The following is a 24,118-nucleotide window of genomic DNA, read 5'->3' as shown; positions in this document are numbered from 1 at the left end:
ACACAGATGTTATGCAGAACAGAACAAAAATATGAGAGTTTTCACAAGTGGTGGTGGGAAGGGACTTTAGGCTCTTGTCACCTGCACCTAAGGTACAGGGTTTGAGCCTGAGCTACCTCTGCAGTCTGACTTCCATTCCTGCTTGCTACCTCTGCAGTCCGACTTCCATTCCTGCTTGCTACCTCTGCAGTCCAACTTCCATTCCTGCTTGCTATCTCTGCAGTCTGACTTCCATTCCTGCTTGCTACCTCTGCAGTCCGACTTCCATTCCTGCTTACTACCTCTGCCGTTTGTGGCGGAACCATCACCACCATCATTGCAGTCTTGTTTACCACCATTATTCCTCATGGCTTGGAGCAGCGCAGCCAGAAATGCATGTACGTGGGCTCAATGCTCAAGTCCGACAGGCTGGCAGGCCGTTTCACAGAGCTGACATCATCGCGCACGTGATTATGTCAGCTCAAAATGCTGGAAAAAAAATTTAAATAAAAAGCCGGGAAATTCGGAAATTAAGGGGTGTCACTTGGGAATTGTGGCACCCCATTATTTGGACCCCAAAACTCTGTAAAAAACTAGTAATTCGGTACGGTTGGGATGTATGCTTCCAAACACTGAAGATGAAAAAAACATAACCAAGTTTGCAGCATTAATATTAATAGGTGGGCTGGTGGCACTTACTTTACTTTGGGTTCCAGTTCTAATTATGTTGGATTAGTGCAGCGTAAGTAATTAAGAAGTTATGTACCTACCATAACGTTCCATGTTAGTTGTCTTCTCTCGCCTTCTTTCTTGCTTGATGGGTTCGGAGCCGATCCCTCGGCTCCGACTCGGCACTTGCTAAGCTCGAGAGTCACTTTTACCAGCTCGAGGCAGCCCCATATCCCATGATGCAAAGCGGTAAGTACCCAGATCTCGTTTGATGACAAAGGGCAATAGCACCAAGCATAAAATACTTCCCAAAGGAAGAAAGAAAACTACAGATGGAAGAAGGACCAGGTCTGAATGGTCTTCAGCATAACAGTTTCTTATAACAAGGTCTGTCCAGGCCAGGGGGAAGGAGGGAGGGTCGCAAGAAAGAAGGCGAGAGAAGACAACTAACATGGAACGTTATGGTAGGTACATAACTTCTTAATGTTAAGTTGTCAATCTCGCCTTCATTCTTGCTTGATGGGACCGCCCTAGCACCTCTATCCTGGGTGGCTCAATGGAACAAACTCTTGAGGACTGTAGAGCCAAAACTGGCTCTGTCCCTGGAGGCCAAGTCCAATTTGTAATGGGAAACAAAAGTGTGAGGAGTGGCCCAAGTGGCCGCTGCACAAATAGTGTCTAAAGGAAGTCTAGCTTGAAAGGCTGTAGAAGTAGCTAAGCTCCTAGTTGAATGTGCTTTAGGTTTTGAGCACAGCTGTTTTCCCCTGAGCAGATACATTTCAGAGATGACCGAAGAAAGCCATCTAGACAAAGTCACTTTAGAAACAGGAAGGCCTTTTTTATTATCCGCATAGGAAACAAAAAGTTGATCAGATTTTCTAAATTTTTTTGTTCTGTCCAAATAATATCTAAGTTGACGGTGGACATCAGGATAATGTAGCTTTTGTTCAGCTCTATCTGAATAGTTGGGGAAAAATACAGGGAGATCAATGGATTGATTCAAATTGTTCTTTGAAGCGACCTTAGGCAAAAGGTTGGGTTAGTTCTCAAAGATACTCTGTCTTTGTGAAAACCAAATAGGGGGTCGAACCGAAGAGCATGAAGTTCAGACACCCTCCTGGCCGATGTAATAGCCACTAGGAATAAAGTTTTCCAAGAAAGATATTTCAGGGAACAAGAAACAGCTGGCTCGAAGAGAAGAATCAAGGATGTCAGCACTAAATTTAGATCCCACTGAGGAGGAGGATTCCTGATTGGAGGCTTTAGTAGGAAAATTCCTTTCAAGAAGGCCCTGCAGAGCCTATGGGACATAACATTATGATCTGCTATACCGACATGAAAATTGGAAATAGCAGCCAATTGAACTCTGACTGTGGAAGAAGAGGAGCCTGCATGAAAAATCTCTGCTAAGAAGTCCAGGACTGCCTGAACAGGGGCAGTAAAAGGATCAATATTCTTGGCCTTAGCCCAATAAGAGAAACGTTTCCATTTGCTTGTATAAATCCTCCTGGTAGAGGATTTTAGCGGTTACTATGATGTCTCTAACTGGGTTAGAGATCAAAGGAAGCCTGGCTAAGGAAGGAAGTGGAGCAACCATGCTGTGAGGTTGAGAGAAGGGATTGACCGGTGCAGCTGACCCGATTGGTGAATCAGAAGATCTGGCACTGGGTCCAGATGCCACGGCTGCACCAAAAGGTGATGATGGAGGAACGGAAACCAAACTTGTCGAGGCCAGTAAGGGGCAACGAGAATCAATTTGGCTCTCAAAACGGTAGCTTTCTGGATAACCTGAGGGATCAGAGGAAATGGAGGGAAGGCATAAAGAAGTCCCTTGGGCCAATCCTGGGTCAGAGCGTCTCTGGGGGGATGGCCTGATGGAGGGAAGAGGCAGAAGAAGTCTGGACATTTGCTGTTTTGGGGAGTAGCAAAAAGATCGCAGCATGGACGACCCCATTCCAGAAAAATCTCTTCCGCTATAGATTGCTTGAGAGACCACTCGTGAGGCATGAGAATAGCTCTGCTCAATCTGTCCGCTACAATGTTGGTTTTCCCAGGGATATGCGTTGCTACCAGAAACCGATGAGAGGAGATCGCCCATTGCCATAGTCTGAGCGCTTCTCGACACAAGGGGTAGGACTTGGTTCCGCCCTGTTTGTTGATGTACCAAACTACAGACATGTTGTCTGTGTGGACTGCAATTGTCCCTACGGGAAGAAAGTCGTTGAGGGCTTGCAACGTTAAAAGCACTGCTCTCATCTCCAGGACATTTATGTGCAGATGGTACTCGAACGGCTGCCACGCCCCATGAACCATCCTGCCCTGATAATGACCCCCACCCGATCAGGAGGCATCCGTGGTGACAGTGGCTATCGAGGATGAGGGTACAAAGTACCTGCCTTGGTGAAGCTGAGGAGATGTGATCCACCAAGCAAGATGCTCTTTGCATGTCTGTGTCACTAGAATCTGGTGACGATTGAAGTTGTTGGTATGACCATTGTGTGAACAGCATCCACTGAAGAAGGCGCATGTAGAATCGAGCCAGGGAAGAAGAGTAATGGCCGCAGCCATGAGACCTAATACCTTTAGAACCATTCTGGCCTGTACTTTCTTGTTGGCCAGAATGATTCTGACATGACTCTGAATGTCTGAAACTCTTTGATCTGTAAGGGTAGCTGACATCCGAACAGTGTTTAAGTTTGCCTATGAAGGTAATAGACTGGCAGGGCGATAAGGATGACTTTTCAAGTTGATCGAGATGCCCAAATGAGAACAAAGGTTTATTGTGTAATCCCTGGCTTGTGTAAGCTGATGCCTGGTGGTGGCTGACAGGAGCCAGTCGTCTAGATACGGAAACACCTGGAATCCTTGACGTCTCAGGTGAGCCGTGACCATTGCCATGCATTTGGTGAACACTCTGGGGGCTGTAGTGAGACCAAAGGGCAGGGCTCTGAACTGGAAATGACTGGACCCCAGCCGAAAGCGGAGAAATCTCCTGCTGTGAATTTTGATGTGATAGCACGCATCCTGAAGATCTATTGAGCACATCCAGTTGTCCTTCTGTAAGAAGGGCAGAATTGACTGAAGAGTGACCATTCGAATCTTGTCTTCCTGACAGACTTGTTGAGTCTGCTGAGATCCAATATTGGTCTCCAGTCTCCCGTCTTTTGGGGACCAAAAGAACCTTGAGTAGATTCTGGGCTCTGAATGGTCTGTTGTAACTGGCTGAATGGCTCTTTTTGCAGTAGTTTTGAGACTTCTAACTCTGCAATTTAGACCGGTGGTACATCTGGAAGGAATTTGAGGGAAGGGACTTTCCTCGAAAGGAATTATGTAACCCTTGGATATGATCGACTGTACCCATCTGTCTTGAGTGAGGGAATGCCAGGCTTCTGGGTACAGTGATAATCTTCCGACTGCCTCCAAGGAGGGACAGCCGGGCAACATCTCAGGGATGCTGAAAGGGCTTGTCAGAGAGAGGCTCTCTGTTTCCCTGGTTTTCGGACCCCTCTGCCTCTAGAGCGGCGCTGTTGTTGTTACCCCTCTGCCTCTAGGGGTAAACTGACCACGTGAATCCGGCGTGACTCCTTGGGATTTACGGAACCACATTTTCCCACCTTTCTGTCCTTTGGGATAAGGTCTAGAAGGGGTGGAAAACGGACTCCTACAGCAGAAAGAGTCTTGCCGTCCTGTTCGCACCTGGTCAAAGTTTCCTTCACCTGAGGGCCAAACAAAGCTGACCCATCAAAGGGAGAATTTGTGAAGGACGCCTTAAAGGGATCCGCAAAATCACATAGCCGCATCCAGGCTTGGCGTCTAAGAGCCACACCTGTACCTGTGGCTCTACTCGCTCCATTAGGAGCATAAGATATTAGCCGCATGGAGGAGTTTGCAATGGAATTAAGGGTTCCTAGCTGTAATTTTTTCTTGAGCCCCTGCAGCTGTAGGATCCTGTACTACTTCACCCAGCTCCTTAAGGATATCCCTCTGTAGTCTGGTGAAGTGACATAGGTAATTCAGATAGCAAAGGTCGCTGAGGAAAACATCCGCTACCATACCTATCCATGGTCCTAGAGTCCTTATTAGGAGGATGGACGGCACGGAAGGATCTGCAAGTTCCTTCTTGGTGGCCGCAGCCACCACCATGGCATCAGCGGGACACCCTTAGTGAGGAATTGCTTGTCACACGGGCAGTGATAAATTTTGAAGGCCTCCTAGGGACTGGCTCTACAGAGTCAGGAGCTGCCCACGCCGCAATAACCTGCATAAGGGGTCGAAGGCGGAGACACCCAGGAGGTGAAGGGCCGAGATCCAAACGCCTCTAGGTATACTGACTCATCCTCAGAGGGATTGTTGGTGGGCCAGTTTCCCTCTGTTTAAGGAGTTCTAGGATGTCTGAAAAGGAGACATCCTCAGAGGGGATCTAGGGGATCCCTCTGACTCATCAAAGTCAGTATCCAAGTGACAGACTCGGGGAGTCTACATGTTTCCTCTTACAAGTCCTCTTCCTAGGAGGATCTCCAAACATCAGGAGAATCCTCGGAAGAGGGGAAATTCCCAATGGGGAAACCTGAGGCGGAGGATCTCTGGGTCCTGTAGCAAGAGAAGTGGCAGAGATGTCAACAGGTACTATAGAGGGAGGAGCTACGGGAACAGACTGCTGACTGATACCAGTGGCCAGCACACTCTTCATCACCTCGAATGCTCCCTCCCAGGCAGGTCCGAGAGAACCCGCTCAAGAACTAGGAACCCAGGGACCACCGAAGGGAAGTCTCAAGCAGATGTCGGAGCCGAGCTCACCAAGGCCGAGGCTCCAAGGGGAAGAGCGGGTTTGGACAAGGGTCCGATGCCACTCACCCTCGGAGGAGACCATGGAAGCCTGACCACCGAATCCCTCTAAGGAAGGTCTCAAGAGGAGATAAGAGTAGAGGCTGAAGGAACAGAAGGGGTATCCGCCCTCCAGCCGTAGCAGTAACCATTCCGAAGACTCCAACTCCAAGCTCTGGGGTAGAGTTGAAGGAGGAACTGTAACGGGTGTGGACCAACAGTCATCTGTTGAGACGGACTATGTAACATTTGGGCCAGTACCTGTGACTTAAGTAATCTGCTGACCACTCTCTACGTCATTGTCTGAAAGTCTGGATGACCTTGATGATCCATGCCGATGGCTCCGTTCCGAAAGGAGAGGTGAAGCCGGAGCCGAAAGTATCGGCTCCAAGGAAGGAGACCTCGACCTCTTCCTGGAATGAGCCATCGGAACCGATACTATAGATCCTGTCGGAGCCGAAGACTTATCGGAGCCGACAGGAAGCCTCGATGCATCGGCTCCAGCCGGAGCCGATACAGCCACAAAAGTAACGGTGTCGGAGCAGATCGGAGCAGACACCGATGCCTGTGCCACATGGTGGTCGGAACCGATCGGAGCCGACACCGCAGTGGTCGATGCAGAATCGGCACCGATAGCCATCGGTGCCGAAGGCTTTGTTAAGCCAGAATCGGCTCCAGCCGGAGCCGATCTCGACTCGGAACGAGTCGGAGCCGAGGCCGCAGGCTTAGACACAGAAGCCTGGGCCTTGGAAGATTTGGCTGATTTTGATGGAGCCGGAGAGCCCTCCGGCTTAAGAAGGCCCCTAAGTATCAGCTTTTCCTGCAGGACTCTCTGGCTGAAGGAATGACAAATAGCACAGGAGTCCTGCAGGTGAAGAGGCCCCAGGCAATACAGGCAAGAAGTGTGACCGTCTGTCAGAGACATCTTCTGACAGCACGAGTCACACTTCTTAAAACCTGAGACCCTCTCCTTTGACATGGTGCTTCACAAAACACACACACACACCAGTCAAAAAATTAAATTAAATAAAATACCAAAAGGTATTCTATAAAACAAACACACACACCCTAACAGGGAGGGATGGGATGGGTAAAGTTTGACTAAAAAATTAGAAGAGACAGGGATTTTCTGTCAGAAAATCTATATAATTAACTTATAACTAACAATTAAAGGTTTTTACAAAAAGGGGCTTAAATATCAAAAGTGAATCACTTACCAGGAGCTGGTAAAAGGAGGACCTCATAAGCAAACAAGATCTGGGTACTTACTTGCATCATGGGATATGGGGCTGCCTCGAGCTGGTAAAAGTGACTCTCGAGCTTAGCAGAGCCGAGGGATCGGCTCCGAACCCATCAAGCAAGAATGAAGGCGAGATTGACAACTTAACATTGTGTATTAACAATGTGACTGTCAAACTGTTAAAGACACTGGCAAAAAATTAGTTGTGCAAGAAAACAATCTGCAGGGAAACCTGATAACGCCTGGAGAATTAAAGGAACTCAACAATTTATATTCAATTAAGTTACCTGTCTGTTCTAGCTTTATTCATTTTACCAAAATAATTTGGCTATCCATGCAAATTTTACATTCCAGTTTCCACTTCTTCATCTTTTATTGCAACTGAGTTTGCTCAAATTTATGTTAGTTAAACACTAACTGTTTCTATAATTTCTACAGGATGCTGTGCTCTCAGTTTTTGTCCAGGACAGTACCAAAGTTCTAACCAGTGATCAAGCTAAAATACACTATTCAAATGCAACATCACAATTTAAAATAAAAGTAATAACACATTCTGCACAACAGTGCCATGGGATCTAGAATACTTAAACTGTACTCCAAGAAAGGAGACGACTGCATTAAGGCAAGGAAGACTGAAAAGGCTGTTAAGGCATATGTGCACAGACTATTGGGGTGTCCACTTCATTCTCAGTGAAAATATCCTTTGCTGAAGAATAAGGCAGTCTGAGTCCCATGAAAGCAAATAAAAGAGACAGGAAGGACATCCAGACAAACTTTTTTTCTGAATATTCTGCTTCACTTTTTCACTACGCCTGAACAACCACAAAACATGCTACAGTAAAGAGGACATATTGTTAACGTGTAAACTTCTAGAAAAGAATGCAACATTTACTTACTTTTCTAATTGAAATATTTTTGCATGCAACTACTACCTACAATGTCAGTTATGTAACAGAAATAAAATGCTTTTACAGTTACTGGGTCATACTAACCTTGAACTAGTTTTTGACACAGCTCTACATTTCTCTTCATTTTCTTCCATTTCCATGATAGCTCTCAGATTTAAGGCAGGAGGGGTGGTGGGGCTGAATAAAAACAAAGTTACTCATCGCCACGCTCATTTCATTTTAGACTTGATAATATATGTTTCTATTTCAAACTGCATAAACCTAAGTTTATGAACTACAGGCACATTAAAATGTCATCCATCAAGGTAAACTTAAAAAAAAAATTTCACAGTGTTTTGCTGTAAAAGAAGGAACTGTGTTTCTTACAGCTTTATACAATGCATTCAGTGATCTTTGCAAACTTGTTAATGTAATATTTGACTATTATAGGATGCTTTAGATATCATTTCACCACACCATGTGTCAGTGAACTGAGATGCTTAACTATTCTACCTGATAGAGGAAATACTTTTACATGAAAGCACTAGAGAAATTTACACTCCATCAATGCAATTTATTAAATTAATTAACAAATGAAATAACAAGGAAGTATTAAGTAGTGATGCAATCAGGGTCAAAACCACAGAACATGTAGGTTTTTCAACAGAAGTCACCTCAGTGGAAGTACATCTACTCTAAATGCCTGCATACATAATTTACTAAATAACACATTTCAAATGTAGCATATTAAAATCTCTGGAGAGATGTGACAGCAGTTTGAACAAAACCTCATACAATTTAGAATATTTCTAAAGCACAGCAGTCACAAGTCAATTAGAATTGTCTATGTACTGCCAGTTAAACAGACATTCAAAAATGTGACAGGTGACAGACAGATGCTGTTTTTGAGTCTGTCTTACCTCATGGGGTGAGAAGAGAAAAAAGACGTTATATACTTACCATAACATTCCATCTGTGTTTGTCCATTTTCATTCTTCCTCAACCTGTGGGGCCATTTCTGATCCTTGGAACTAACTTGGTCCCTCTCATAGCACCTGGTAACCAAAAAACTCTTGAGCTTATCCCTTATCCATAAAGCACCTATCCCAGTTACTCAGATCAAGTTTGCTGATAGAAGAAAATATTAGTTGCAAGACATTCAGTGAGACTATATCTGGAACCACAATTCTATACCAAGGATAATGATCTGTTAGTTGCCTGTTCCGCTAGAAATCCAAGGGCATTGGTGTTGGAGGGAGGAAGTTGAGGAAGAATGAAAATGGACAACATAGATGGAACATTACGGTAAGTCTATAACTTCTTTCTCTGATGCTGTCAATTTTCATTCTATCCTCCACCTGTGGGAAAGAGTCCCCAGCTACCTTAAATCCTGGGTGGGCTCAAAAAGAAAGGATGTTCTTAAGCACCACTGAACCAAATGAAGTTCTTCCACTGGAGACCATTCAATTTGTAATGAGTAATGAAAGTATGGGAAGTGGTTTTACATTGGAAGGCAGCCGAAGTTCCTACAACTCTAGCTGAATGCACTTTCAAAGGTTTCAATAAAGCAATCCCCAATTTGTTGTACATGAAAGAAATGCAATTGGTTAGCCATCTAGCCAATGTCAAGTTGCTCACAAGTTTTCCTAGTTTTGTATTTAAGTAAGAGATATATAATTGGTCAGATTTTCTGATATCTTTTGTTCTGTGAAGATAAAACCGTAATTGTCTATGAACTTCTAATAAGTGTAAGCAACATTCACCTTTAGTAGGAAATTTGGGGAAGAAAACTGGTAGGTTAAGAGTCTTATTGAGATTACCTTCTGAAACCACCTTTGGTAGGAAAGAGGGGTTGGTTCTTAGCACAACTCTATCCTTGTGAAAAAAATCAAATATGGTGGTTTACAAGGCAAAGCTTGAATTTCTGAAATCCTTCTGGTGGAAGTTATGGCTACTAAGAAAACAGTTTTCCAGGACAGAAACTTAAGATCACAATCTGCTCCTGCTCAAAAGGAGGTTGTATGATTGTTTGCAACACCAAGTTCAGGTCTGAAGGAGGGGTTGGATCCTTGTAAGGAAGCTTTAACTGAAGAGTACTTCTCAAAAAAGCTTTACAAAATTTATGAGAAGCAAGTGATGAGTCTTCAAATCCAATACAAAAATTGGATATACTGTTAGCTGAACTTTAACAGTAGAAGACGAAACCCCCCACATTGAACAGTGAGGCTACAAAATTGAGAATCTTATGAATAGGAGCTGAAAAAGGATCAATTTCATTTTGACGTGCCCAATGAACAGACCTTTTCCACTTACTGTTGTAAAGTTTATGTGTGGATAGTTTGAGAGAGGCCAAAGAATAAGAACATAGGTTCAAAATGTCTGGGTGAGCCATGTTTGTTGGATGGAACAGATCATCTGAAACCGGGGATAGAATCCAAGTTGGGTGAATTAGATGAGGACAAAGGAAGGGGAAAACAAATCTGTTGAGGCCAATATGGTGCAATGAGTACTACCTTGCTCTTCAACCTGACTGCTTTCTAAAGAAACTTTGGAATTAGCAGAATCAGAGGCAAGGCATAGAGAAGACCAGTGGGCTAACTGTGGACTAGAACATCCCCAAAGGGGTAAATAAGGGCAAAACAGCTGCTGCACTTGTTTAGCGGAGAGGCGAAAAGATTGCAGCAAGGCTGGCCTCATTGATGAAATATTCTCTCCGTCACTTTTGGATTGAGGGACCACTCATGAGGCAGGAGTACGCATATATTTAGTTTGTCTGCTATCACACTGTACTTCCCCGGAATGTGCATTGCTATGAGAAAACGAATGGATGATATCACTCACTGCCAGATTCTGAGTGCTTTGATACAGCGGATAGGATATGTTTCCTTTTTACTTGTTGGCGTACCAAACTACTGACATGTTGTCTGTTTGAAATGCAATTGCTCCTGAAGGCAGAGTAACTGGGAAGGCCTGCAAAGCTAAAAGCACTGCTCTCATCTCTAGGACGTTGTTATACAAGTTGGCCTCTATGAAGGACCAAGTGGTTTGGACCGTATTCACCAGATAATGCTTCCCCATCCTAAATGGGAAGCATTTATGGTCAATGTGGTCTTGGGTTGACAGGGGAGGAAAAGGTGGCCTTTTAGGATTTAATTTGATTGAATCCACCATTTGACATATCTCTTGCAAAATGTGGTGATTGCAATGGAAGTTGACACTGACTGGTGTAGTATCGACCATTGTGTTGCAATCAGCCATTGTAAAATTCTGATATGAAATCTGGCTGTGGGTACTAGAATTACAGCCGACGTCATGCACCCCAGGGCCTTTAGAACTAGGTGTACTGATACTTTTGAACTTCCTGGTCTTGATTATCCTCATGACTTGTGATCTAATTTTCTGTAGTCTCATTGGGGGATGAGAGGCTACTGTTGCCTTTGTCTTCAAGATTGCTCCCATGACCTCTAAGTTCTGTGCCAATTTGAGGTGAGATTTTTCATAGTTTATGGTTATTCCCAGATGGGAACATGTCTGGAGAACCTGATCTCTTGCCTCTAGCAGGTGATGCCTGGTGGAAGCGGTAATGAACCAGTCATCCAAGTACATTAACACCAGGAATCCCAGCAGTCTCAAGTGAGATGTTACTACTGCCATGCACTTGATGAACACCCTGGAAGCTGTGGTGAGACAAAGGGCAGAGCTATGAACTGGTAGTGACTGGCTCCCAGTTGGAAATGAAGAAACTTTCTAGACCGCCTGCTGATCTTTACATGATAGCATGCATCCTGAAGGTTTATTGAGCACTACTGAGCAAATCCAGTCATCCTTTTCCAAAAATGGAAGAATGGACTGAACCGTGACCATCCAGAACTGTGATTGCCAAACTGATTTGTTTAAAATGCCGAGATCCAAAACTGGCCTCCAGTCCCATCCTTTTTGTCACTAAAAAGAACCTTGAGTAAGTTCTGGATTTTCTCTGGTCTGGCAGGACTTCCTAGACGACTCTCTTTTTCTAGCAGTTCTTGAATTTGTAATACTGCCTGTTCCCTCCAAGTGGGTGGGGCATCGGGGATTCTTTTGCAAATAGGAGGTGAAAGGGAAAATGGAATAATATAACCTCTGGAAATTATCCTCTGCACCCAGGTATCTAATGTTATTTCTAGCCAGACTCTCTAGAGTAGGGATAAACGACCTCTGAATGCCTCCAGAGGAAGACAACTGGGCCTCCTTTCAAGAATGCTGAAAGAGTTAACCAAAGAATCTTTGCACCCTTGATTTTGCAGGGCCTCCTCTGCCACAAGGGTGGCATCTACCACTTAAGTCCTCCTTCTGCCCCTGTGGGAACCCCCTCCATGTGCGTCTTGAATGGGCCCGTGGGACTTTTTGAACCACACTTTTCCAGTACTCCACTGATGCCTTGAAAAGGATCACCAAGGAGTGGAAAAACGCATGCCCTGGGCAGACAGGGTCTTTCCATCTTTCTCACACCTGGACAAAGTTTCTTTAACTTTAGGGCCAAACAAGGAAGTGCCATCAAAGGGTGCACCGAAGAACAAAGACTTGAAGGGCTCTGCAAAGTCACATAAACGCATCCAGTCATGTCTCCTGATGGCAATGCTTGAACTTGCTGCTCTTGTCATCCCTTTGGCTGCATGAGAAATTAGCCTCATGGACCAGCTGGATATGGACTGAAGGATAGCCAGCTGAGAGGACACAGATTCCTAAACCTCTTCAGAGATGGATCCTGAAAGTGTATCTGAGATCTCATTAATCAGATCCCTTTGCAGCTTGTGAAATGTTCCAAGAAATTCAAGGACTATAATGCAAAGGTCAGTGAAACAAACCCATTTCCCAAACCTATTCATTGCCCGAGACTACTTGTTGGGTGGATGGATAGAGGAACTCTTATCAGCTAATGCCCTTTTGGTTGCTGCCATGCCGCAATGACCATGGCATCAACAGACAAACCTCTTTGTCCTCTGGGGTAGTAATGATTTTTTTCAGGTCGCCAGGGAATGGATTCACTGGTGTCGTAAGCCTTCCACACCAACCAAGAGATCAACTCAATGAGCTCATCGGCAAGTGGAGTCACCCAGGAGGTAGATGTGCAAGTATCAAAAGCCTGCATCTACAGTGATTCTTCAGACGCAGGACTGCTGGACTTCCAAACACCTCTCTATTTTAAGATTTCCAGGATGTTTCCAAAGGAGACATCATCAGGAGGTGATCTTGGGGATCCTTCACCCTCACTGAAGTCCATGTCCTCCATGATAGATTCCTCTGGGGAATCCAAGTGCTTCCTCTTAAACAACTTCTTCTCAGGGACCTCCTCAGTGAGATGATCTGAGGAAGTATCAGAAGAGGGCACTCCCATTTGGGATTCCTGAGGTTTAGACACTTGCTGTCCTTGTGGAGGGACTGGTTGAGACTCTGAACATAGGTGTGACAGGAAGTATTTTCCAAGTAGGAAGGAGCATACTTGGCTGACTGCTGCAGTTATAGCTCTCTCCATAGCCTTGAAAGCTGATCCACCTAGAGAAGGGAGGGATCTCAGATCCAGAAGAATGGGTCTGGGAACCGAGATCACCTCCTGCTCTGAGGAGATCCCTCTCAAAGCAGAAGCCAGAGCAGAGCTGATCCATGCCTAAGCTCTGAGGTGCAGAGAAGGCTCCAACAACAATGGAGTTGACTCCAGCCCCTTGGAACAAATAGATATGGACCTGACAGGTCTCCATCTCTGACTCAGCCGAAGAGCTCAGAGCAATAATCGGTTCCAAAGATAGAGATATCTTTGATTCCAACACAGATGGCTCTGGAAAGCTTGGAAATGTAGACTATAAACCTTCAAGTGAAGTTAGAGGATGAAGTAAAGGTGGATTAGTAGAAGAATGGAATCCTTGACCCATCAGGATAGGAACAGAGGTGAATCCTGTCAGTCTTTGTGCCCAAAGGATTTTTCTCACCAGTCTCTCCACATCATCTTCAGTTAGACTTCTAGAGGAATGGGCAGACATCACAGAAGGCAACTTAGGTCTCTCTAAATAGGATGTATGTCTGGAAAAGGATCAAATAAGGAAGAATAAGTAGTTCTTGGTACACTAATTTTTGTACAGTCCTGTAATTGTGGTTTCAGATCTGAGGATGTCGGCATCAAAGTTTGTCTTTGATCCATAACATTAGGCATCGAAGAACTAGTCGGATCACATAGTGAGGCCTTGTTAACAGTTGGTTCGGAGGAAACAATATGAAATGGAGAATGTGATTTTTTCCTTATTGGTTCCGAAGGAGACAATGGAACTGAAGATTTTTGTCTCTTTAGACTGAGAGCCGATGGAGATGTCGGCACAGACAAACAACTTCTTTTTGTCTTCTTGGAGGCTTTGGAAGATGAAGATGATGGGCTCAAGAAGCCAGACTTGTTAGATTTATCTTTAGCTGAAGTGGCTCTAGATAATGCCTGGCTGAAGGACGACAGAAGCAGGCCTTTCAAAATAAGTTTATTTTTCTGTTTGACAAGAGCCCTATGACTGAACGAATGACAAATTGAGCAGTCCTCCTGAAGATGGAGAGGGCTCAAACAATAAACAAAGAATCCATGTCAGAAAGGGGTATTTTATGGCCACGTTTCTGACAATTAAATCCAACAGGAGTTTCCCTTTTTCTGCTATATTTCCACTCACACACACACACACACACACACACACACACACGCTGATAGAGAAAAAAAGAGGACAGTACAGCAAAGCTTTTATTTATTTATTTTTTAAATAGAAGAATAGAGAAGTAGTAACTGGCACCACATCTGACATGAAAAACGGCAAAAAAGATCTGAGGGGAACGGGATAGGTGCATTATGAGTAAGGGATAAGATCAAGAGTTTTTTGGTTACCACAAGCTATGACAGCAGCTGATTCAGTTCCAAGGATCAGAACCGGACCCACAGGTTGAGGATAGAATGAAAATTGACAACATCAGATTACTTTTTATTTAATTTTTTTAGGAGGGGGGTCTGTTTTCTTTAGCTATAACTGTGTCTGGTAACACATGCATATCTACTTAGTAACCTATGCAAACTGAGGCAATGAATTTAGTTCTTAATGGTTATTCTTCAAATTGAGCTAAATGGGAGTAAAAACTAATATTTTTTCACAACAAATACTAAACTGATAGCTAAATGTTTACCAACGACTAATATTACATCAATAATTTCACTTTTTAAACAGCTTACAACTACATGATTTACAATATGTAGGATATTAACTTAATAATCAATATAGATAAACTGCTGGTAGTTCTTCATGAAGAATTACATGTACTAAACTTTAATTCTCAATCTTCCCACTAAATACTGGGATCCTTTCCTGTATCTCATCTGTATTCCTGATTGGACACCTTCAGAAGTATCAGAAAGTCTTCATCACAGCAAGATGGGGATAATCAGTTAATGCTGTAAACAGATAAATGAGTACTCAACACACCAGTTGATCTTAAAGAGCTACATTCAGTGGGAGGTACATTTGCATGCCTCACCTTTGTACTTTCTGATGCACCTTTTTCTTTAAATGTCAAGCCGCCTCATTTGGGAGATATATGCATGCTCCTTCATGTCTGCACAGTATCCCTTTATCAGGTTAAAGGAAGTGTATGCCCTTGACATCACCAGATATTAACTGAACATGGGGTTACACCTGACAGCAAACACATTTTAACAAGGTTATTTAAAGAGGATGAGATTCCAAGATGATTGCACTCTGAAAAACAGGTTGATTACAGCTTTCCCTTTGAGAAAAATAAAAGGTGTGTAAAAAAGCCAGTAAAAGCTAAAAATCTGAGCAAAATTCAGTTCCTTATTAGTCACTACACTATTTGGATGCCAGCAAAGGAGAATCCTAGAAAAATCAACTAAAAACGGGGAAAAAAAGTCCATCTCCTTTCTTAGAATGATGGGCAATTTCTATCACTCCTCGAGTTAGCAGATGATAAAAACATGAAGAAAAATGAGTTTAATCTGGAGGATCAGGAGGAATCCACTGACAAGGAAAGAGAGATTTCCACTGCCATCTGTATACGTGATGAGCCACTCTCAGAGCTTATTTTTCTAAGACTATCTGTTGTCAAAGAGAGAAATGGAAGGCCAGATTTTGGGATAGAATGAGGGGATTGCCACGATGGATAGGGGAGGATTCCATAGATGGTCAATTCAAACTTGTTAGAGTGCCTGTTTCTGACAGGCTCCTCCTTTCTTTTTGGAGCACCCTGCCCTTGCTTTTTAAATGTCTGCTTACCACCATCTTGCTGAATCTGATAATTTGCTTTTTGCTAAATGTAGCAGAAGTAGCTAAAACCCCTTGACAGATTTGGAAAAGGCAAGCTTAAAAACCTGAGAAAGCCCCTGAATTAGCTTCTCTTTCTCTCTCATATCACTTATTTTAAGGACATCTGTAGCAGACAGTCCACATACAATCTCTCCATCTAAGAAGAGAATTTAAAATTTCAGCTATATCATCTTTAAGAAGGTTTTGTGTAAGTGAACCAAGCAAACCTTCTCATAACAGTTCCAGCAGAAGCAGTTCTGGAAGTTGCATCAGTTAAATCATAAGCAAACTTCAAAGAGTGTTTAGTCACTTGAGACACAGAAGCATTAAGACTACAAAAAGATGATTTTTTCCTCAGAAGAGGGGGAAAAACAAGCTATAATGTTCCTCATATTTCCAAAGAAGCAAGCCTAAACTTTTAACATGTGGATCTGATAAAAATTAAAAAATAAGTGTTGCAGAAGAGTACACTTTCCCCCAAATCTTTCAAAGGCTTTCCCATCCCTATCAGAGGGGGAAGGATTAATATTAGCATTTACCAGACGTTTAGCAGCAGTACAATTTACCATGGAATAAATCACAGCTGAGTCAGACCTGGGGTCAGAAAATAAAAACTTATAACATTAAGGATCTTTATACAATCCCTCTGCTTTCTTATGGGTAACCAGGCTACCTATCAAGCAAGTTACAGGCTGTAATAAATACAATGACTAGATTAATGCTGGAAGAACAGGTGGAACTGGAGTAGGTTCAGGAATTTCCACTTGTAACAAAAAGATTTCTTTAATGACTATGGAAGACCATTATAGGCCACAGTGATGCAGTGGTTAGCATTGTCACCTCACAGCAAGAAGTTCACCGGATGGATTCTCAACTGGAGCGCCTTCTGTGTGGAGACTGCATGTCCTCCCCGCGGTTGAGTGATGTTTAAAGACATGCAGGTAGGGGTGCATTCGTTGAAGGTTGGGCGTGGGGCTGGCACCTCAGCACAGAAAAAATCTACTGCCAATCATAAGCGGACTGCATTCCGCTGTAGCGACCCCTAACTGGGAAAAGCCGAAAAACATTACTTACTATGAAAGATCATCATGTTCACAGTGAAACAACTGATCAATTCTGCATATGGTTTCAGAAAACAAAAATCCTTCCAAGGGACTATCTGAACAGTCACTATGCTCAGAATCACAGACCTGAGGAGATAAAACAGAAATTTGTCCCTTTACAATCATTTTCCTGTTCAATGTCTTGAACATCCTCCCAGTGTAGAATTCCTTTTTCTCTTGCCAGAAACAAGGGACAAGAGCCTGAACTAAACCCTGAGGCGAAGCCTACATTTGCCTCTACTCACATCCTCCCCTCACTACTTTAAGGCACTCCAATCCTTACTAACGTCCAGGCATCACAAAAATCTAAATCTGAACAATGCTATAATAAAGTGGCTAACTTTGCAGCAAATACCCCTTAGTCTAAACTAGTTAGAACTATCCCATCAGTAACATATACACAGCTTTTTACCACCTACAAAATTATCCAGCATCCATCTGCTTGTCCTGCACTAAATACCGCTCCACACAACTATGTTCCCAATCAGTTATTACAATCCCATGACCAAAAGCTCCTTTCTGTCCATAAACCTATCAAATCTGGTGGGCATGCTCTGTACTCATACCATGTTGCTAAGGCCTGGAAGTCTTTACCCTGCATCCATCAGGTCAACACCCTCCCTCCAGATCTTTAAAACCACTCTGAAAGACTTCCTTGCCAAAATCTGGCTCTGTCCTTACTAAACCTCAGGATAAACTATATCTCTATGTATGGACAGACAACTATTCATACCTTACACCTCCTTAATCTCCCTTCTTCACTCACTTCCTTACATCAGTACATTTCGCTCCCCTGATTCTTTCAAGCATGCTATAACACTGATTTTCTCTCTTGTTTGTATTACATTAACTTACCTTTAATTTCTCTATAAAGTGGCTAAAATTTCTCTAAATATTAAATCATTATCATATCAATTAACAAATATTTTGACATTAACTCAAATTCTGTATATATAAACTGCAGATCTTTTTGTTTTAATTTTGAAGATTGCAGTAAAATATTTGTTCTTAAAATGTTTTTCTATTACTTTGGAGCTTTTCTTCCTGGGCCTCTGCTGAAAATAGGTAGCTATACAGTTGGACTTTCCCAGTAATCAAATGTCAATAAATAAACAAACCACAAAATTCACACCTGTCCAAAATTACTGAGATAGGTGAATACATTTATTTATTTACTTATTTTACAGTTTGTTTACCGAGATAGTCCACTGGGCCAAGAAGAGCCAATTTTCAATGGAGTCCGGGGGAGAAAAACTTCATGAAGAACAACATAATATGAAGACAATGCATTTACATTTATGTAATACTACTGAAAAACGATGGTATTACACAACATGGCAATAAATCCACAACTGCAGTGAAAATATAGTCAGAAAAGCAAATGGTAAAATTACACACACATACAAATAAGTCAATTAAAATAAGAAAAATCCACTGGTGCATATTCCTATTAGATTTGTTACAATGTGAAATAACACAGGGTTGACACAACAGTTTTACATGAAATCTTAGCAGAGTTAAAGTAGGATAGGGAGATATAAGAGTGTTAGTTATTGAAAGTAAGAAGGGTGGGACAATAAGAAAAAGAATTAAAAGTAAAAAAAATTTAAATTAAATATTTTTAAATTTAATTTAATTTTTTAATTTATTTTAAATTTTTTAATTTAAATTTTATTATTAATTTTTAATTACATTTAAGTTAATAATTACATCTAACAGTTTTTCTTTTTGACAGAAATTTCAGAAGGAGCAGACCTACTTTTGATAGACGAAACCACCCTAAACTCGGGCATTACAGTCTGACCAGGCAGAGGGGTGTACTCCCTGCTCTTTTCCAAGACTGATGAGTGTGGTTCCCCCTTGCCCACAAAGAGCACTCCAACAGCCGCAGAGGACGTGTCTAATCCCCAGTCCATGGTGGCTGTGGGGACTACACCAGAGGGATCCAAGAAAAAAGATGAATGGTCTGAAGAAACAAAAGTGGTCACTGCATAGTCACCCATCTGTGACTAATGCAACTGAAAAACTTGCTGAAGTGGCAAAGGCTGCTTAGAAGTACTTTTTTTTTTGTGGCTAGAAGAAAGAAAGAAAGTACAATTGTGTACATTGTACTTTCCCTTTACAAAAGATCTCAGTCTTCCTCATTGCTGCAGTAGTATTTTAGAATGTATGGGTTGTGTCTTGCCCAGGACATAATAACTGGCCAGCTTCATATAGCTCTGGCTCCTTCCCACACCTCAACTCTGACTGCTGATTGGACAGCCCTGTGGAGGAAAATCATCAGTAAGAGTGAAAGTTTCTTCAGGACTTACTTGCCCTTAAGGATAGAAGGCACATGCTCATCATGAAATTCATCATGAGAATCAGAAAGCATGATACTATCAAAAAAGTTTAGACCCTAACCAGTAACTATATATACAAGAAGGGGGTACAGCATGGGTGCAGCTACTGCTGCAGTGAGAATGTTGAACATTTACTGTTATGAATAAATACAACTTGCACAATTTCTCTATGTTAATCATTTTCACTGCTGCAGTAGCCTTCAGGCTATATGGGTTGATTACCATAGCCTATTCAACCTTGGAGGAGGAACAATATGGATCCAGGAGCACCTGGAGAGTGGACCTAGCAAAGCCTGTCCTAGACCTAGAAAAGGTATCCAATTTGTAAAGCGTTGTAAAGACACATACAGTAGAGCATGTAGCTGCCTCTAGAAAGCTTCTAGCCCACCCCTTTCCAGTACACCACTAAAGGTGGCAATGACTTAGTAGAACGTGCCTTGATGCTGACTGGAATAGGTTTACCATGCTGGATGTAATGAAAGTCAATAGCTGAGGACAACCATCTTGAAATAGTGTGTTTTGCCACAGACTGCCCTCTTTGTTCCATCATAGGAAACAAACAGCTAATATGCTTTTCTAAAGGACTTAGTTCGAGCAAAACAGGACCTGAGCTGCCATTGCATGCCCAGAGTATGCAGAATCCTTTCTTCTTGGTTCTAAGGATATGAACTCTGACAACCTTGGGCATGACCAAGGGATTTGTTCTTAATGTGACCCTGTGCCTATGCAAAAAAAAAATAAATAAAAAACAAACAGGGCTCACCCGCCATGAAAGCATGCAACTCCGATACTCTTCTTGCTGATGTCAAAGCAATGAGAACAGTTTTCCATGGTAATGAACCTCAAATCTGCCTGATGAGCAGGCTCAAATGAATGCAAAGTGAACTTTTCCAGCACAAAGTAAAGATCTCAAGAAGGAGTGACCTGTTTATGATGAGGTACCAAGTGTTAAATTCTCTTCAGAAACTGTTTCACTAAAAACAGGCATGAAGAAAGAGAATCCGTGAGCAGACATGCTGAAATGGCAGCAATATACACCTTGACAGAAGAACAAAGGCCAGAAGACATTAACATGCACAAATATTTCAAGACCAGTGGTACATAATCCCTAATGTGATCCTGGTTATTGGGTAGGCACCAAATAAAAAATCTTTTCCATTTACCAACATAAGATTTACTAGTAGCAGGTTTTCTTGCCTCCTTTAATACGTGATGCATGTCCTCATGAAAGAGGTTCCTAAAAGGAATCAGAACCGAATAATCTAGGCACTTATTTGAAGTTTGAGATTTGGGTGTATGAAACTTCCCTTGTCTAGTGTGAGTAGGTCTAGTTTGTGAGGAAGCCTGTGGTATTTGTCTTTCGCCAATTCCATTAGAAAGGATGACCAAGGTTGCCTAGCTCAAAGAGTTACCACAATTATTTTAGCACAGTTGTTCTAAACTTCAGAATTACTCTGGATATCAGTGGAAAGGGTGGAAAGAAGCATAAAGGAACATTCCTGACCAGAGGAATAAAAATGCATCTGTTTCCCAGGCTTGCTTGCAGAGTAGAATTTGTTCAGATGTCTGTTTTGAAAGGAGACAAACAAATCTATTTGAAGTGTTTCCCACAATTGGATCAATCCCTGGAAGGCCTACTACTTCAATTTCCATTTATGACGGTGTGTCCTGGCTCTACCTAGCCTGTCTGCCACTATGCTTTCCTCTGACAGTTATGGAAGACGTTTGGAGTATTAAGGAATGCTGTAGAGGTTACTCCCAAGCCTTTATACCCCAAATGCACAGAGGATAAGATCTTACATTTTCCTGGATTGTTTATGTACCACATTACAATGGTGATACAGAATTCAAGGTCTGAATAACAGTGAACATCTCTTTGACAGTTATATGCGTTTGTCTGTCCACAGAATTCCACAGGCCTTTCGAGTCTACCCCAATGGAAACTACTCCCCCATGTGAAATCTGCTGTGTCTGTGGTTACAGATTGGCTTGGAGAGTGTAGATAGAAGGGAAGACCTGGATTTGTTTCCGTTTCATGTCTCCACCAGTGCAGTTCCTTTTCAACAAAGCCTCAAACTGGAATGTGAAATTCTAGTGGATGCAAATGTTGGGGCAATGTATTTTTAGAAACCACTGAATTTGTCTCATATGTAACCTTGCAAGGGGTATCATGAGAATTATGGAAACCATGAAGCCTAGGATCCTGAGATATTCTTTTGCAAAAGTCTGTGGCTACACATTTATCTGGAATCTCAGATAAGAAGAGAAGAAACCAATGTTAAGGGAATTTGAAATTTGGGGAAAAAAAGACAATGTCATCTAAATAAGGAAATATGTGAATGCCCTTCAGCCTGCAATGAGCATGACTGTAGACATTTCTGAACACCCTGTGAGCTGTAGATAACCCAAGAGGTAATGGAGATTAATGATAATGTGACCCAGACACAGAGAAGCTGAGAAATACTTTGAAGCCTGCTAATAAGGGAATGTGAGGATATGCATCCTTTAGATCTAATGTTACCATAAACTCCCTTGGGGATAAGCATTACCAGATTCTGAATGGTCAAATTCTTAAATGTTGGTACTTTCACATACAGATTTAGAAAATAAAAAGATTTAGAACTGATCTCCAAAAAGGATTTCTCTTTGGCGCCAGAAATATTCTGAAATAGACGCCTTTACCCCTTTGATCTAAACTTACTGGTTCTAGGACTCCTAGGTTGAGTAAGTGTTGAAGAACCAAAGGAAAAACCTCTGCTTGGTTTATAGGATGGGGAGGAGCTCCAGTGAAGGGAGATTTTTGTATCCACTGCTAACAATAACTCTCCTGAATCACTTTTAGTGCTCAAGAGTTTGAAACAATCTATCGCCAAAGGGGAATGTAAACATCCAGTTTCTTTGTGAGATAGGGGCAGGGGGGTGTGGATGGCGGGTAAGAATGCTGGCTTATTTGCTCTGAGGTATTCGGAATGCACCTTTTAGGAAAAAAAGAAGTTATGTTATTACCATAAAGTTCAACCTGTGTTGTTCATCTTCATTCATTCATTCATTAATGATGGGTGTCAGTTCTGTCCTCGGAAAGTACAGTTGTGTACACTTACCATAATTGTACATGTAAGTGTATTCACTGTTGCAGTCATCACATTTGGGTTATCTGCTTGCAGTAGCCCTCAGTGGCCTGATTATCAAAGCCTTGGGTCCTGCGTCGGTTGCTGTTTCATCTTCCATGATGTCAGGTAGTCAGGGGTATAAAGCATGCAGCCGACGCCATTACATCAGTTTTTCTTGCCCCAGATGTCAGGTGCCCCCTTAATGGGAAGCAATTTATACATATATATATATATATATATATATATATATATATATATATATATATATATATATAGACACACACACACACACATATATATATATATATATATATATATATATATATATATATATACATATATATATACACATATACATACATAAGGTTATACCCTTCAACAAAAAAAACAAATACACCAAAAAGCTTTTAAGCATAGTAAAGGAGAATAGAGATATAGCCAAAAGAAGTCAGGAGCTGAAGGGAGGGTAACCACGACTGCAACAGTGAATACACTCGAACATCTACATTTATGGTAAGTGTACACAACTATACTATGTTCTTCGTGTTTCACTGTTGCAGTCATCACATTTGGGTAGATTCAAAACGCTAGGGATGGGAAGAGGCATTTAGATAGCATTTGGACCAGCTATAAGACCCTGCAAGACTGCAGTGGCAAAGCCAGCTCTGGATGGTAATGCTTGTTGAAAGTATGTACAGAACTCCATGTAGCAAGCTTGTAGGATGTCCCTGGTAGGGACACCTTTGAGAAAGGCTGTAGAGGTAGATGCCGCCCCGGTTGAGTGTGGGCTTACCCCCTGTGGGGTAGGTTTTCCATGGTGCTTATAACAGAAATGAATGCAATGGCCTATCCATTTAGAAATGGTTTGCTTTGAAATGGCCTTCCCCTCTGCCCCTGCAGCAAATGCCACCAGCAGTTGCTCAGATTTCCTTTGAGGTTTAGTCCTGTCCAAGTAAAATCGAAGTTGTCTGTGCACATCTAAGGAGTGCAGTATCTGTTCCCCTTTGTTCTGTGGATTAGAAAAGAAGGTTGGCAAATAAATGGACTGATTAATAGCCACACTGGATACCACCTTGGGCATGAAGGAGGGATTGGTCCTGAGGGACACACTGTCTACATGAAAGATGATGAAAGGCTCCAATGCCATAAGGGCCTGTAATTCAGATACCCTTGTTGCTGAAGTGATTGCTAAGAGGAAGGCTGTTTTTCAAGAAAGGAATTTTAACTCTGCACTTGCAGCTGGCTCAAAAGGAGGTAGAGTGAGTTTTTCCAATACAAAGTTAAGGTCGCAGGCTGGAGTTAGGGCTCTCCTGGGTTGTCTTAAGTTTTTGGCTCCTCTGAGGAACTGCTTGAGCAGTGGATGAGAGAAGAGGGGTGGTTCTGTTTTGTAATGCACTGAAATGGCTGAGGCATGAATTTTGATGGAGGAAAAAGAAAGGCTCTTGTGAAGCATCTCAGTTAAGTATTGAAGAATCTGAGGTAAATTGAGTGCTGCTGTGCCCATCCCTTGAGTTTGGTTCCAGGAACAGAATCTTTTCCATTTTTCAGCATAAGATTTTCTAGTGCTAGGCCTCCTTGCCTCCAAAATGACATTTAGCACTTGTTTGCTGAGGGATGGTAATGGAGAGATTAGGTAATTAGCCAGGCTG

At 42.4% G+C, this 24,118-nt stretch overlaps 1 protein-coding gene across 1 annotated transcript in view; it reads right to left on the bottom strand.

Moving 5' to 3' along the window:
• Positions 1–24,118, bottom strand: part of IBTK (inhibitor of Bruton tyrosine kinase) — a 1,862,448-nt gene that overhangs the window by 248,621 nt on the left and 1,589,709 nt on the right. The window contains exon 24 of the mRNA XM_044074098.1: positions 7,705–7,797. Coding sequence (XP_043930033.1) covers positions 7,705–7,797 — 93 coding nt within the window. The remainder of the gene's footprint in view (positions 1–7,704; positions 7,798–24,118) is intronic.

This window comes from Protopterus annectens, chromosome 1.part1 (assembly GCF_019279795.1).
Source record: "Protopterus annectens isolate FY-2018-M chromosome 1.part1, PAN1.0, whole genome shotgun sequence".
Lineage (NCBI taxonomy): Eukaryota > Metazoa > Chordata > Ceratodontiformes > Protopteridae > Protopterus > Protopterus annectens.
This window is presented reverse-complemented; position numbering and strand designations above follow the sequence as displayed.